The 15,362-nt window shown below is 41.8% G+C and overlaps 2 protein-coding genes across 3 annotated transcripts in view; both read left to right on the top strand.

Annotated features, from left to right (window-relative positions):
• Positions 1 to 11,717, top strand: part of HERC6 (HECT and RLD domain containing E3 ubiquitin protein ligase family member 6) — a 59,602-nt gene extending 47,885 nt beyond the window's left edge. For both annotated transcript variants that reach the window (XM_028117747.2, XM_028117746.2), the window contains 6 exons: positions 353 to 519; positions 2,706 to 2,772; positions 4,060 to 4,130; positions 5,855 to 6,041; positions 6,130 to 6,232; positions 8,248 to 11,717. In XM_028117747.2, coding sequence (XP_027973548.2) covers positions 353 to 519; positions 2,706 to 2,772; positions 4,060 to 4,130; positions 5,855 to 6,041; positions 6,130 to 6,232; positions 8,248 to 8,477 — 825 coding nt within the window. In that variant the 3' untranslated portion in view covers positions 8,478 to 11,717. The remainder of the gene's footprint in view (positions 1 to 352; positions 520 to 2,705; positions 2,773 to 4,059; positions 4,131 to 5,854; positions 6,042 to 6,129; positions 6,233 to 8,247) is intronic.
• Positions 11,718 to 13,827: 2,110 nt separating this feature from the next.
• HERC5 (HECT and RLD domain containing E3 ubiquitin protein ligase 5) overlaps positions 13,828 to 15,362 on the top strand; it is a 41,555-nt gene continuing 40,020 nt past the window's right edge. The window contains exon 1 of the mRNA XM_028117745.2: positions 13,828 to 14,271. Within this exon, the coding sequence (XP_027973546.1) occupies positions 13,989 to 14,271 (283 nt within the window). The 5' untranslated portion in view covers positions 13,828 to 13,988. The remainder of the gene's footprint in view (positions 14,272 to 15,362) is intronic.

The raw sequence follows: 15,362 nt of genomic DNA, 5'->3' as shown, positions 1-15,362 counted from the left end.
CTTTTCTACATGAATTTGAAGGCAAAGACTATAAAATTAAATAATGACAACCTTGGCTTATAAGGCTATATGAGCATATATTTTTTTTTTATTCCAGATATGTTGTCAGTAACAAAAAGTAAATTCATTTATTTAATATTCTGAACTGTTTATATTTTAACTTATGGAAGAAATTTAAATTGTATTAAAGCCTGTATAGGAAGCTCAAACTTTATTTTCCTGAAGCCCACTTTGTTTCTAATTTGTGACTTTTAGAAAAGGGAACCAAACAAATTTTTACTAATCTCATTATCCCTTTGGACTCTTGATTACTTCTAATACATTAGGGATTTTTTTTCTTTTCCTTTTCCAGCCTAAATTTGAGAAGAAGAGATATTTCCTTTTTGGAATACTGTGTGGACTCTCCCTAAACAACTCAAATGTCACCAACCTTCCTTTTCCACTGGCTCTGTTTAAGAAACTTCTGGACCAAAAGCCATCATTGCAAGATTTAAAAGAACTCAGTCCTCTTCTAGGGAAGTAAGTAATGTTTTTCCAGAGCTATAGTTAAGTCTCAGTAATTCAGGAACAAATGATGTTAATCACACACATACACACAGAGACAGGGTCTTCAATTTCAATAAATATATACTCTTCTGATGAATTTGAATTTTAGCCTGACTTATAATAATAAAGTATGCCTTCAAAAATAAAGAAAAGCCAAATGCTCTTCTCTCTCTCTTTTTTTAAGATTTTATTTATTTATTCATGAGAGAGAGAGAGAAGCAGAGGCAGAGGGAGAAGCAGGCTCCCCGCTGAGCAGGAAGCCTGATGCGGGACTCGATCCCAGGACCCTGGGATCATGACCTGAGCTGGAGGCAGATGCTTAACCATCTGAGTCACCCAGGCGCCTGCCAAAGGCTCTTCTAATGATCAACCTACAACAAACAGTGCTCTGGCCTAATATCTTGAATTTATCTAGATGGAAACGGTACACAATATTCTTTTTTTTTTTTTGAAAGATTTTATTTATTCATTTAGAGAGAGAGAGACAGAGAGCACGGGTAGAGGGGCAGAGGGAGAGGGAGAAAGAAAATCTCAAGCGGACTTCACACTCAGCCCAGAGTCTAACGTGGGGCTCAATCCCATGACCCTGAGGTCATGACTTGAGCTGAAATTAAGAGTAGGAAGCCTTCTGGGGGCGCCTGGGTGGCTCAGATGGTTGAGCGTCTGCCTTCGGCTCAGGTCATGATCCCAGGGTCCTGGGATCGAGCCCCGCATCAGGCTCCCTGCTCCGCGGGGAGTCTGCTTCTCCCTCTCCCTCTGCCTCTCCCCTTGCTCGTGCTCTCTCTCTCTCTGTATCTATCTCTGTGTCTGGAAGGAATAAATAAAAAAAATCTTAAAAAAAAAAAAAAGAGTAGGATGCTTAACCACTGAGCCACTCAGGTGCCCCAGAAACAATACACAATATTTTTAATGAGAATCATGCATGCTATATTTATTTTAATAAATCATAGTCATTTAATAATTTTTTAAAGAACTGATTTATTTATCTGACACAGAGAGAGAGAGAGAGAGAGAGCGCACAAGCAGGGGAAGCAGCAGGCAGAGCGGGAGAAGCAGGCTCCCCGTGGAGCAGGGAGCCCGATGTGGGGCTCCCCAGGATCATGACCCGAGCCAAAGGCAGGCATTTAACCAACGGAGCCACCCAGGTGCCCCTCATTCAATTTATAGTCATCAACTTTATTTTTTAAGTATTGAAAAATACTTGTTCTAAGTGAAAAGGCAAACTATATCCCATGAGGAAAATACTAGCAACAGATTTGATAGACAAAGGATTAGTACGGCTGATGTATAAATATAAATATATATGTGTGTGTGTGTGTGTGTGTGTGTGTGTGTGTGTGTGTGTGTGTGTGTGTGTGTGTGTGTGTGTCATCACACAGAAATCTATATGGCTGAGGGTGTGTGTGTGTGTATATATATATATATATATATATATATTTGGCTAATCAAAAAATGAAAATATGCTCAACCTTCCTAGTATTTGAGGAAATATAAATGAAAATGAGACGTCCTTTTTCTGCTTACAGACTGACAAATGTTAAAAAGTTTTTCATAAAATACAGATTTGGCAACAGATTGGGGAAAAGGATTCTCTTCTCAAATACTATTAGTGTAAGGATAAACTGCCTAGATTTACACTGTTATGCCCTGACAGTCTAGAGAACAGGGTTTCTCAACCTTGGCCACACTGAGATTTGGGGCTAGATAATTCTTTGTTGTGGAAAGCTGATCTGGGCATTGTAGGATGTTTAACAGCTAATGGGGCTGCTGCCCACTAGATGTCCGGTAGTGACCTTCCCCCTAATTGTAACCACCAAAGATGTCTCCAGATTTTGCCAGATGTTCTCTAGGGAACAAAATCACCCCTGATTGGGAATCACTGGTCTACAGGAAGGGGCTCCTTTCTGTAATTTCCGTCAAGACATAGCAGTGTCTATGTATTAGCAGTGGCCCAACCAAACTGTAAAAAGAAGTTAACTCTAAGAAGAGGGAGTGGGAAGGTAAGGACATGACATTTTATACATTTCTATACTGTCCAAGATTTTTTCTACTGAACGTTTATTATTTTTGAAATGTTAGAAGATCCAAAAATATAACTTTTTATTTTTAATTTTAATTTTTTAATTAAATATTACTTTTTAAATGAAAATTTTCATTAGGAATTTGCAAGAAGTTCTAAATAATGAAGCTGATGACATTGGAGAAGAACTTTACATATATTTTTCTGTAAGTACCCATGTAAGCCAGATTATAGTTTAGCTTTCATCTGTTTTTTAGAATAATTTTTATTGTATTACCTTAAATATGGGATTCCTTTTTATTTTTTTATTTTTATTTATTTATTTTTAAAGATTTTATTTATTTATTTGAGAGAATGAGAGAGAGAGAGTACATGAGAGGGGATAGGGTCAGAGGGAGAAGCAGACTCCCTGCTGAGAGCAGGGAGCCCGATGTGGGACTCGATCCTGGGACTCCGGGATCATGACCTGAGCCGAAGGCAGTCGCTTAACCAACTGAGCCACCCAGGCGCCCTGGGATTCCTTTTTAGAAAAATTTTCTTCCCTGCCCCCTTGGGATTCCTTTTTTGAAGCATATTTTACTTCTGTATTGTATGACTTTGCTCACACCTGCTGCTTCTTTGATACCTCATGTTTACATACTCTCAAAGAAAGTGAAATACAGCAATTATGCAATCGGTGTGAACACTGTAAACCACTAAATGCTTAGGACTATATACAACATATACTAGGGTAGGTTTTTAAATTTTTATATGTTTTTAAAGGGCTGAACTACATAAATAATTATTTAGTTCCCAGTTATTTATAGTTATAGGGAAAAATGTACTGGCAATAATGGTATTGTGGTTGTGTTGGGGAGGAAGAATTTATTCTTTCAAAGTCCTTCTAGTTGGACCAAGAGTCAAATTGACATGACAAAGATTAACAGTGGGATATCAAATTTAATTTTGTATGTACAAGGAATCCATACAGACATGGAAATTTCAAAGACAGGCAAAATGAGGTATATATGTCATTCTGAACTAAGGAGAAGGAGGTAGGGGCCTGGGACTTCAGAGGGAAGAAATGCAATTTACAGGAAGATGAAAAAAGAGCAAATGTTTGGTAAACAAATGTTTGCTGGGCCACTCAGCAACAATGGGACATAGAGGACTTTGATCAAAAAGGCCTTGCTAGGTTCCTCTCTGCCCAGCATGCCTAGTTCAGAGTATACTATAGATTCCTATGGTGATAGCTCTCTTCCTGGAGCAGGACCCCTATCTAAATTCTTTTTAGACAGTTGAGGGGGAAGTAAAGAGCTTTTCCTGAATCTGCTGGAGGTTTTTGAAATTTTGTTTTCTTTTTTTCTGATTCTGCTGGTTTTTGATTGCTTTTTAACTCAGAAACAATCTTCATGCTAAAGTGGCCCATCATGGGGCAACTTGCCCATGGCCCCTGCAGTTGAATTATTCAGACTTTCTTTCATGTTTGGTACCTGAATATATTTTGGTTACAGATACACTGGGACAAAAAAGATGTTGCTTTAATTCCAAATGGGATCTCTGTACCTGTGGACCAAACCAACAAGTAAGTTTTGAGACTCAGAACATCTGCTATGAATACACATGTTTGCTATCACTATAATTTATACATATATTTTAGCTTCTCAGGTGATCATTTTAACTCTTCATCTCTGAGAAAGATAAAAAGGTTACAGGGTAAGAGAAGGGGAAAAAGGAGTGAGGATTAAATATCTCCTTTGCAGAACTTTTCACTATTCATTTAACAATTATTTTTGAGCCCTTCCTCTGTACCAGATCCTATTCCGGGTGTCAGAGATACAGCCGTGAAACAGACAGACAAAACCTGGAGCTTAAATTCCAGTGGGGCAGAAAGACCATATATAAACAAATTATTATGTAATAGGATGTCAGATAAGGAGGAGCACTGTGATAAAAGTTCATTAAGAGATTTACAGTAGTGTTATGCTGGAGCCAGCTGGCATCCGCTTGTGAGAGCTGTTAAATTTTCAAAAATGTTGAGAGTTTATTATTCAAGTATTAGTAGCATGAAATCAGCTGTGGTGGGAATATTTACACCACAGAACCGGCAAATGCTGCAAATGAGGGTCCGCTTCCATTTTCTTCTCTTTAGAGAACTGGTTCACCATTTACCAGCACACCACTGGTTCCAGGGGGTGGCAGAATGGGGTCAGATAGGACAGTCCTAGTGGACGGTCCATGAAGCTGCTCAAAGGGTGGGAGGCTATCATGTTTCTGGTGGCTGTATGGTGGAAACAGCTCCTCCCTGCCGTCAGGAAATTCATCATGGGGGGAAAAGACAGACTTTTGCAGAAATCATTGCCACACGGTGACACATGTTATGAGAGAGGAGGGAGAGGGGAACAGAGGACCAACCCTGAGGAAGTCATGTTGCTGTGGACCTCTGATGGTTGACAGAAGTCAGCACGTAAAGAAGGCAGCATGCCATGGCCTAACTGTGAGAGAGACAGGGAGCCCCCAGAGCTGAAGACTGGCCCGGTCAAAGATTCAAATGCCAAGTGGGAAGAGGCTGCTGTGTCAGGCAGGAGTCAGGCAGGAGTCAGATCAGGGAAGTTTGGAAGTTACCCTAAGGGCAACGGAAAGAAGGTCTTTGAAAGATTTTAAGTTGGAGAATTACATATTCAGATGAGTGTGTTTTTTTTTTTAAAGATTTTATTTATTTATTTGACAGAGAGAGAGAGAGAGAACAAGTAGGCAGAGAGGCAGGCAGAGGGAGAGGGAGAAGCAGGCTCCCTGCTCAGCAGGGAGCCCAACGCAGGACTCGATCCCAGGACCCTGGGATCATGACCTGAGCCAAAGGCGGCTGCTTAACCGGCTGAGCCACCCAGGCGCCCTCAGATGAGTGTTTTAAAAGTATCTCTCTTGGAGGAAAAGGGCAGCAATGAACAAAGTGTCCTGCTTCATACTCCAAGGTTCTTTCCTCCAGCTGACCACAGGTTTTTACTTCCCTCTGAATTTTTTTTTTAACAGAGAGAGACACAGCGAGAGAGGGAACACAAGCAGGGGGAATGGGAGAGGGAGAAGCAGGCTTCCCGCAGAGCAGGGAGCCCGATGCGGGGCTTGATCCCAGGACCCTGGGATCCTGACCTGAGCTGAAGGCAGATGCTTAAAGACTGAGCCACCCAGGTGCCCCTCCCTCTGAATAATTTATTTTTTTCTCAATAGAAATGGTAAAAAGGGCAAAGTAGAGAATTTTAGTCAATGGCAAAGTATTTTATGGCTTTTTTTTTTTTTTTTGCTTCCCTCAAGGAAAGAATATGTTTCTGCATGCATTGATTACATTTTCAACACCTCTGTAAAGGCAGTTTATGAGGAATTTCAGAGAGGATTTTATAAAGTCTGTGACAAGGAAATACTTCTTAAACTTTTCCATCCTGAAGAACTAATGACAGCAGTGGTTGGAAGTACTGATTATGACTGGAAACAGTTTGAAGAGGTTGGTGATAACTAAAGTGCCCCTACTTCTTCCAAACAACTTCTGTATATTCCCCCTAAAAAACATTTTTCTCCCTCTTTTTCTCAAGAATTCACAATATGCTCCAGGATACCATAAATCACATCCTACTATACTGATGTTTTGGAAAGCTTTCCACAAATTAACCTTGGAGGAAAAGAGAAAATTCCTCTGTAAGTATTACTAATAGATGGATTTATAACTATATATCTTTTTTTTTTTTAAAGATTTCATTTATTTATTAGATAGTAAGAAAGAACACAAGCAGGGGGAGCGGCAGGCAGAGGGAGAGGGAGAACCACGCTCCCCGTTGAGCAGGGAACCTGCCACGGGGCTCGATGCCGGGACTCTGGGATCACGACCAGAGCCTAAGGCAGACGCTTAACCAACTGAGCCACCCAGGTGCCCCTATAATTATATATCTTTTTAAAAGATAAATATTTGCAGGGGCGCCTGGGTGGCTCAGTCGTTAAGCGTCTGCCTTTGACTCAGGTCGTGATCCCAGGGTCCTGGGATCGAGCCCCGCATTGGGCTCCGGGCTCTGTGGGAAGCCTGCTTCTCCCTCTCCCACTCCCCCTGCTTGTGTTCCCCGTCTCGCTGTGTCTCTCTCTGTCAAATAAATAAATAAAATCTTTTAAAAAAATAAAAGATAAATATTTGCCATGAAGTCATTATTAAATTTTTTTTTAAGTTTATTTATTTAAGTAATCTCTACAGCCAACATAAGGCTTAAGCTCATAACCCCAAGATCAAGAGTAGCATGCTCTTCTGACTGAGCCAGTCGGGCACTCCGCCATGAAATCATTATTAATAGTAGGTCACACGTGTCAACAGCAAAGCCAGGCTTCCCAAGCCAATGTTCTTTCTCTTATATAAGCCTGGTTTCCCAATTAAAAAAAAAAAGATAATAAAAAAGATACCACTAGTTGCCTCCTAATCAAGCCTTTACTCTCACATTCCTATCTTTATTTATCTAAGTCCTATGGAATTAGGATTATAATACTAATAGCAGTGACCACTGATGATAATACTAACAGCCTTTATAAAGTGTGCTTACTCTATGGCAGGCATTGTAGTGACCACTTCATATCTGTTACCTCCCTTTATCCTAAGAGCCATGTTTTGAGGTATGGCACTTATTTTTTTCTTCATTTCAGATCTGAGGAAAAGAGGCTTGGTACATTTAGTAGCTTGCCTATATTCAGACAGCTGGTGAGCATAAGAAACAGATTCTGAACCCAACAGGCTGATCCAAAGCCAAGTCTCTGAACCACTAAACTGTGGCCTTGTGGTACAAGAACTTCTCTTGGTGGGAACAGTAAAGTTTCCCTAGGGCAGATTTAATGACTTATTCTCTCACTGCCCGTCCCATTTTTCAGTCATTCTGGAGATACACATCTTCTTACTATTTTTTTTTTAAAGATTTTATTTATTGGAGAGAGAGAAAATGAGAGATAGAGAGCACGAGAGGGAAGAGGGTCAGAGGGAGAAGCATACTCCCTGCTGAGCAGGGAGCCCGATGTGGGGCTCGATCCCGGGACTCCAGGATCATGACCTGAGCTGAAGGCAGTCGCTTAACCAACTGAGCCACCCAGGCGCCCTCTTCTTGCTATTTTTCTTGCTCCTGAGGACACTGGAGGACAATTCCAACTTCACAAACCTCAACTACTTCTCCACAAGCCCAAACTACCTGTTTCATCTTCTCTCTTAATGGGAAACTTTTGCTTCAGCCCACTGATTCCACTGTCTATGTATTCAGTGCATTTACTTACATCTTCCTACCTCTGGCTTTTTCTTGGGCTTTCCCCCTCTGCCTTGAAAGCTTACCCAACTCCTTTCCTGGAGAACTAACTGGCCAGATGTGACGCCTGTAGTATCCCTGCTCCCCCAGCCAGATGCCGCCTTCGTTAGCCTCTTCACATCAGACTTCCTAGTTGAGCTAAATTAAACTTCCGTGTATTTTGCTCTTCTCTTTTCATGTACGTGGTTTTCCCCAATTAGAGCATGAACTCACTGAGAACCAAGACCAGATGTCATGATTTTTCTGTGCTCCACATGGCCCTGTGTGGTTCTCTCGACACAAGGGTACTCAGTAATATTTATTGAATGAAGTGATTCATTTCTTCCTTTTCATTTTACGTTTTGCTCTTTCTATGAAATATCTTAACCAAAATTTATTCCTTTCTAGTTTTTCTTAGCGGAAGTGACAGGCTGCATGTAAGAGGCAAACAGGAAACAGGAATCATATTTCGCTGTCCTGAAACTTTCAGTGAAACAGATTACCCAAGAGCGCTGACCTGTCATAATATTCTGGACCTTCCTAAATATTCTACAATGGAAAAAGTGGAGGAAGCCCTTCAAGTAGCCATCAACAGCAACAGAGGATTTGTCTCTGTCAAAGTCACAGAGCAACAGTGATTTGGAGAGTTTCAGTGAGGCCTCAGAGCCTCAGGCCCTCTCTTCGACTCTTCTGTTCTTCCTTAGGTCTAAGTAGCACAAAGGGTTGATAGGTTTTAGGTAGAATTAGTTGACACATGTTGGTATAAACAATAAAATGATGAATCAAGAGTGATTAAAAAAAAGTAATTTTTTAAAATGAATCAACATTTCTTGATCCCTAAATTTGTTATCAGAATGTTTGCTTTTTACTGAATTATTCCTGAACAATAATTATCATTTAAAAATAAGCTGAATATTAAAAGCTAACAGATATTTTAAAAAATATTGTATATCTAATAAACACACTGCAAATATGAAAGATATACTGAAGCTTGAAAAAAATAAAAATAATTCAAATGTTTTGGAGGCATGTAATGTATATTTTATATTCTAGAATGTCTCCAGAATTTTGATTTTAACCAACTGCTGAGTAATTTATTTGAAAAATCTAAATGTTAAAGGATTTGTTAATTCATTGAATAATTACTCATGCTCAATACTGTGTTCCAAGAATTATTCTAAATGCATATATCATTATTTTGGTTAAACACTGAGCCCAACCAGGAACTCCTGTCTATTGGTAGTTGGAGAAAATGAATAACATGAAATATGTCTTAGAAACATGGCTACGGAATGAATTAAAGGAGAGAAAGAAATATGGCTGTAAATGGCCAAGGAATTTTGTAGACCAGTTCTATCTTATATTAAATTTTAAACTGTATGCTATTCTATAAATGCCTGTTGTTATGGCAAGCCATACAGAGAAGCCTTGTACCGGTGGCACTTTTGGAAAGGAAAGACCATGAGGTATATAGTCCGTGTCGGGGTGGTGATGTGGAAAGAGGGCAGGATCACCAGAGTACAGACAGAACAGAGATAGAGAATGCACTAAGGACACTAGGATGTGAGGTGGTCCGTAGGAGCACAAGTCCCAGGGAATCCTCAGATTTATTTATTTATTTATTTATTTTTTAAAGATTTTATTTATTTGAGAGAGAGAGAATGAGAGATAGAGAGCACGAGAGGGAAGAGGGTCAGAGGGAGAAGCAGACTCCCTGCTGAGCAGGGAGCCCGATGTGGGACTGGAGCCTGATGCGGGACTCGATCCCCGGACTCCAGGATCATGACCTGAGCCGAAGGCAGTCGTGCAACCAACTGAGCCACCCAGGCGCCCTCCTCAGATTTATTTTTGACACATCTGGTTTCTATAATAAATGGAATGGAGGCCCAGATGTATTCTATTTGAATTTTAAGGGAAAAGGTAAGCTCTAAATCTCAGGGATCCCTAGGCACTTGATTTAGGTTGTATTTTTCAGGCCTTTCAACTCCAACATAAATTTTTCTAATGCAAATGGATGAACTATGCTAAATATTTAGGGAAGACAGCGTAGCACTTCTTTTTTTTTTTTAAGATTTTATATATTTATTTCAGAGAAACAGAGAGAGAGAGAGAGAGAATGAGCAAGGAGAGCAGCAGAGGGAGAGGGAGAAGTAGAGTCCCTGCTGAGCAGGGAGCCTATGCAGGCTTGATTCCAGGATGCTGGGATCATGACCTGAGCAGAAGGCAGACGCTAACAGACTGAGCCACCCAGGCGCCCCTAGTGTGGTAATTATTTACATACTCTTTCAGAAAACAAAGGAAGAGGGGTGCCTGGCTGGCTCAGTCAGAAGAGCATGCAACTCTTGATCATGGTGTTGTGAGTTTGAGCCCCACGTTGGGTATAGAAATTACTTAAAAATAAAATCTTAAATCTTTAGGGCTGCCTGGGTGGCTCAGTCGGTTAAGCGTCTGCCTTCGGTTCAGGTCATGATCCCGGGGTCCTGGGATCGAGTCCCGCATCAGGCTCCTTGCTCAGCAGGGAGTCTGCTGCTCCCCCTGCTTGTAGTCTCTCTCTCTCTCTCTTCCGTGCTCTCTCTCTGGCAAATGAATAAATAAAATCTTTAAAAAATAAATAAAATCTTTAAAAAAAGAAAAAGGAAAACACAGGAAGAGGAAACACTTCCCAATTAAGTACAATGTTGGCATTACTCTAACGTCAAAACCAGACAAAGACATTACAGGAAAAGAAAAGTACAAATATCTCTCATGAGCAGAAACACAAAAAAACCTTTCCAAGATTTTAACATATCAAACATATCCAACAAAATATAAAAAGTATAATACTTTGTGGCCAAGTGGAGTTTAGTCCAGAAATGCTCTTAAAAATCTATTATATCATGAGAGACTATGGACTCTGAAAAACAAACAGGGTTCTAGAGGGGAGGGGGGTGGGAGGATGGGTTAGCCTGGTGATGGGTATTAAGGAGGGCACGTATGGTTGTTACATGCAAACAATGAATCATGGAACACTACATCAAAAACTAATGATGTATGGTGACTAACATAACATAATACAATTAAAAAAATCTATTATATCTCACTGTAATAAAGCAAAGAAAAAAATCACATAATTACCTCAATAAAGGCAGAAAAAAAATTTGACCAATTGCAATAGCCACTCATGTGTGATATTCTTAGCAAACTAGGACCAGAAGGAAACTTCCTCAACCTGATAGAACCTACAAAGAGCTAACCTTACACTTAAATGGTAAGAGACTAAATGCTTTCCTACTAAAACTAGTAACAAGGCGAGGTTGCCTCTCATCACTTCTAGTACAACATTGTACTAGAGTAGTAGTCCATGTAGGAGGGCAAAGAAAAAACGAAAAGGCATAATGATTGGAAAGGAAGGAGTAAAACTATCTTATTTATAGACTACATCGTTCTCTGCAGAAGATCCTAAGGGATCTAAAACAAAACAAAACAAAAACCTACCAGAAGCATTAAGTAAATATAAAGTCTCAGGATTCAAGGTCAATATATAAAAATTAACTACTTATATATATTAACAACAGTCATAAGTTGAAATTTAAAAAGTATTTGTAATATCAAAAGATAAGTATTTAAGGATAATTTTAACAGAACACATTAAACTGTACAGTGAAAACTAGAAAATACTGCTTAAAGACATTAAAGAAGCTTTAAATTAATGGGGAAGGGCACCTGGTGGCACAGTGGGTTAAGCCTTGGACTCTTGGTTTCGGCTCTGGTTGTGACATCTGCCTCGTGGGATGGAGGCCCTCATCTGGCTCTGGGTTCAGCCAGGAGTTGGCTTGAGACTCTCTATGCACTACCCCCACTCCCCTGCGTGTGTGTGTGTGTGTGTGTGTCTCTCTCTCTCAAATAAATAAATCTTAAAAAAGAAATTAATGGGGAGAGATATGCTCAAGGATCCAAGAATCAATATTACCAGCATGTCAATTCTTCCGAAACTGATTTAATTTAGTGCAATTTCAAATCCCTGCAGTCTGTTTTGTAGATATTGATAAATTTAATTTATCCTAAAATATATATGGAAATGGGAAGGACCTAAAATAGCCAAAACAAACAAACAAATATAATAGTCAAAACAACACCGAAGAAAAGACAATGGTGGAGCATTTGAATGAAGTGATTTTGAGACTTAATTATAATCTACAGTAATCAAGGCAAGTGTGGTCTTAAGAGTAAAAATAGACATATAGATAGAGGGGACACGGTAAAAACTAGTCCAGAAATAAATCCAATTACACATAGCCAACAGAGTTTTGATAAAGACCCTAAGGCAATTCAATCGGGAAAGGCTAGCTAGAACAACTGGAAATCTGTAAGGACAAAAATGAACCTCTATCCTTACCTCGCACCATAAAGAATAATTCATTTGAAATGTAACAAAGACCTAAAACTATAAAACTTGTAGAAGATAACATATAAGAAAATCTTGGGGGCGCCTGGGTGGATCAGTCGGTTGGGTGTCTGCCTTCCGCTGGGGTAATGGTACCGGCGTCCTGGGATCCAGCCCCACATCCTGTTCCGTGCTCACTGGGGAGCCTGCTTCTCCCTCTCCCTCTGCCTGCCTGTCTGCCTACTTGTGATCTCTCTCTCTGTGTCAAATAAATAAATAAAATCTTAAAAAAAAAAGAAAATCTTTGTAACCTTGGGTTAAGCAAAGATTTCTTAAGACAAAAGAAAGGCATTAACTATGTAAAAGAGAAAAATGGATAAATTGCATTGAAATTAAAAACTTCAGCTCTTCAAAAGACACTTAATAAAATTTAAAAACAAGCCACAGATTGTCAGAAAACATTTCAAAACATATTTAACAAAGGCCTTGATATATAACATAAAGTACTGTAATATATATAAAGAACTTTGAGATACTAAGCAAATTAATAAATGGCAAAAGATATGAATAGACACTTCAAGTAAGAGACAGAGATTAGCACTAATAAGCATATGAAAAGATGCTTAACATCATTAAGCATTAGGGAAATGGAAATTAAAACCATAGTAAGACACACGTACAGACCACTGCAACTGCTATAATTACAAAGCCTGACAATACCAAATGTCATCAAGGATATAGAGGGACTGGCACTCCCATAAATTGCTGGGGGTAATGCAAAACGGCATAGCACCTTGGAAAGATCTGGTTTCTTATATCATATTCATGCATGTATTTACCATACGATACAGCAATTCTATTTTTAGGTATTTACTCACAAGAAACGAAAACACTTAATCCACTCCACGACTGGCTCACAGTCATAGCACTTCTATTCACCGTAGCCCCAAACTGGAAAGAACTGAAAAGTCCGTGAATTGGTGAACGGATAAACAGCTAAATCCCTGTATACTCATCTGTCGTAATAACATTCAACAATAACTACTGACTGACCCACTACTGATGAAACACGGGATTAATCTCAAAAGCATTACGCTAAGTGGAGAAAAAAAAAAACCAAACACAAAGACTGCACAGGTTTGACTCCATCTGTAAGGAATTCTCGAAGACGCAAACTGTACTGACAGAAAGCATATCAGCGGTTGCCAGGCACCGCAGTGCGGGCGGAGGTACTGACCGCGCGGCTCTCGGTTTCAGTTTCCTTGCGGTCATGGGGCGGAGCTCGAAACCGAACGCTTAACTAGCTTTCCTTGCCACAATAGTTCCTGGAAATTCTGCAAGTCGGCCTGTGTCACTGCTCCTCCTAGCGGAACTGCAGTGTTTCTTCCAAGGCCACTAGGTCCAGGCGTTCGGGTGGCCACTGCTCGCCGGGGGACACCCCCTCAGCCCTGCCCACCCACGTCATCTGCCAGCACCCTGTTTACTCTGGCAGCCTTCCAAGCCCTCGGTGACCCGTTCGAGTTTCCCTTTCCTTTTCGATTCCGCCCCCTTACAAGCACAACGGTTTCGCTTCCTATTGGAACTGCGGGCTCCGCCCCCAAACAGCACGTTGCGAGCCGGCGGCCGAGCGGGGGCGGAGTAGCTGAGGCTGCGGTGCCTCGACGCCACTGCGCTGTCTGCCCGCTCCGGCTGCGCACCGCGACGCCGGGGTCGGTTTTCTCGCGAACTCCGTCTCCTCCGAAGTCCGGAGAGCCGAGGCGCGGCCGTGGAACCCGGGAAAGCGGCGATGGAGCAGAGGCCGCGAAGGAGAGCTCGGGGCGGCGTGCGCCCGGTTCCCGGGCCGGTCCCCCCGCCCCGACCCGCAGCGCCGCGGCGCTCCGCGGAGCTGCCGGGCACTCAGCTCTGGCTCTTCCCCAGTGCCGCGGGCCTCCGCAGGGCGCTGCCCCAGAGGACCGAGGCGACCCGTCAGATGTGTTGCACGCGCGGGCGCCTCGTGGTGTTGGAGCGCGGCGGGGCCGGCGTCGAGGTCCACCAGCTGCCGGCGGGGAGCGACGGCGCCAAAAAGCCGAGTGAGTGGGGCGGGCAGTGCCCCATCCGCCCTCCCGCCTCGGGCTGGGGGTGTGAGGGTGGGCGGCCGGGGGCCCCAAGTGTAGCGCCTGCGGAGCGGCCCGAGGGTGGGTGTGGCGGTCCTTCCCTAAACGCGAAGGGAAGCTCAGGAGGGGACCCGACGCCGCAGCGGTCTGCGGTGGCCGCAGAAACGCGCCGGGCCGGGTGGCTTTTAAATTTCGCGCGTGCGAGCGCCTGAGCTCTCCCGTATCCGCGTTCCCAGTTGGCGCGGAGTTTGCAGGATGGTGGCGAGAACTGGGTCGCGCACTCTGCAAATGGGTTGCGCAGTCTGCAAGTAGCCCATGCGGAGGGAGCGCGCGTGCAGGCAGCATCTTCTTATCTAGTCCGCCGTTAGCATTGGTTTCTGTTGAAGTTTACTTTTCACTTACTCCTCTTTAGAACACAGCGGCTCCGATTTTGTGACCCTTTGGAGAATATAGTTCTCTTGTTCTCAACGATAATATCTTATATATGCAAACGATTTAAAGAATGCTTTCAGTTGCACTTCTCCGAGGTGGCAATCTCCGTAGATGAGGTCAGGAACTGTGGTTCCGATTTTAAAGGTGGAGGAAAGCAAGTGGCCATTCTTAATCTTAGAAAGTTTGCCCGTCTGTTGAGTGAGGAAAATGGCATTTTACTGGTCGTTATGCTTTTAACTCGGGCGAAGTCGAACATCTTTTTTTTTTTCTGTTGATCGTTTGCTTTCCTTTTTTGGTGACCTGTTTGTTCATATCTTAGACTGGCTTTTTAAAAATTGAGTTGTAATCTTTTTCTTATTTATTTGAAAGAGTTATTTGAACATTAAGTAAGAATAGCCCTTTGTCCGGCATAGACGTTGATGTTTTTCCCAACTTTAGTTGATGTTATTTTAGTCTCCTTAATCTTTTCTGTTAAGGCTTATGGATTTTGTGTTACAAAGCTATCCACACTCAAGTTTTTTTTTTTTTAATGTACTCATCTTTATAGCAATTTTAAGCTTTTACTTATGTTTTTAAGTAGGCTTGGTGGAGCCCAACGGGAGGCTTAAACTCATGACCCTGAGATCAAGGCCTGA

Source organism: Eumetopias jubatus, unplaced genomic scaffold (genome assembly GCF_037043125.1).
Source record: "Eumetopias jubatus isolate StellerSeaLion01/CBP00866 unplaced genomic scaffold, mEumJub1_p1.0 scaffold_2, whole genome shotgun sequence".
In the NCBI taxonomy this organism is placed as follows: domain Eukaryota; kingdom Metazoa; phylum Chordata; class Mammalia; order Carnivora; family Otariidae; genus Eumetopias; species Eumetopias jubatus.
This window is presented reverse-complemented; position numbering and strand designations above follow the sequence as displayed.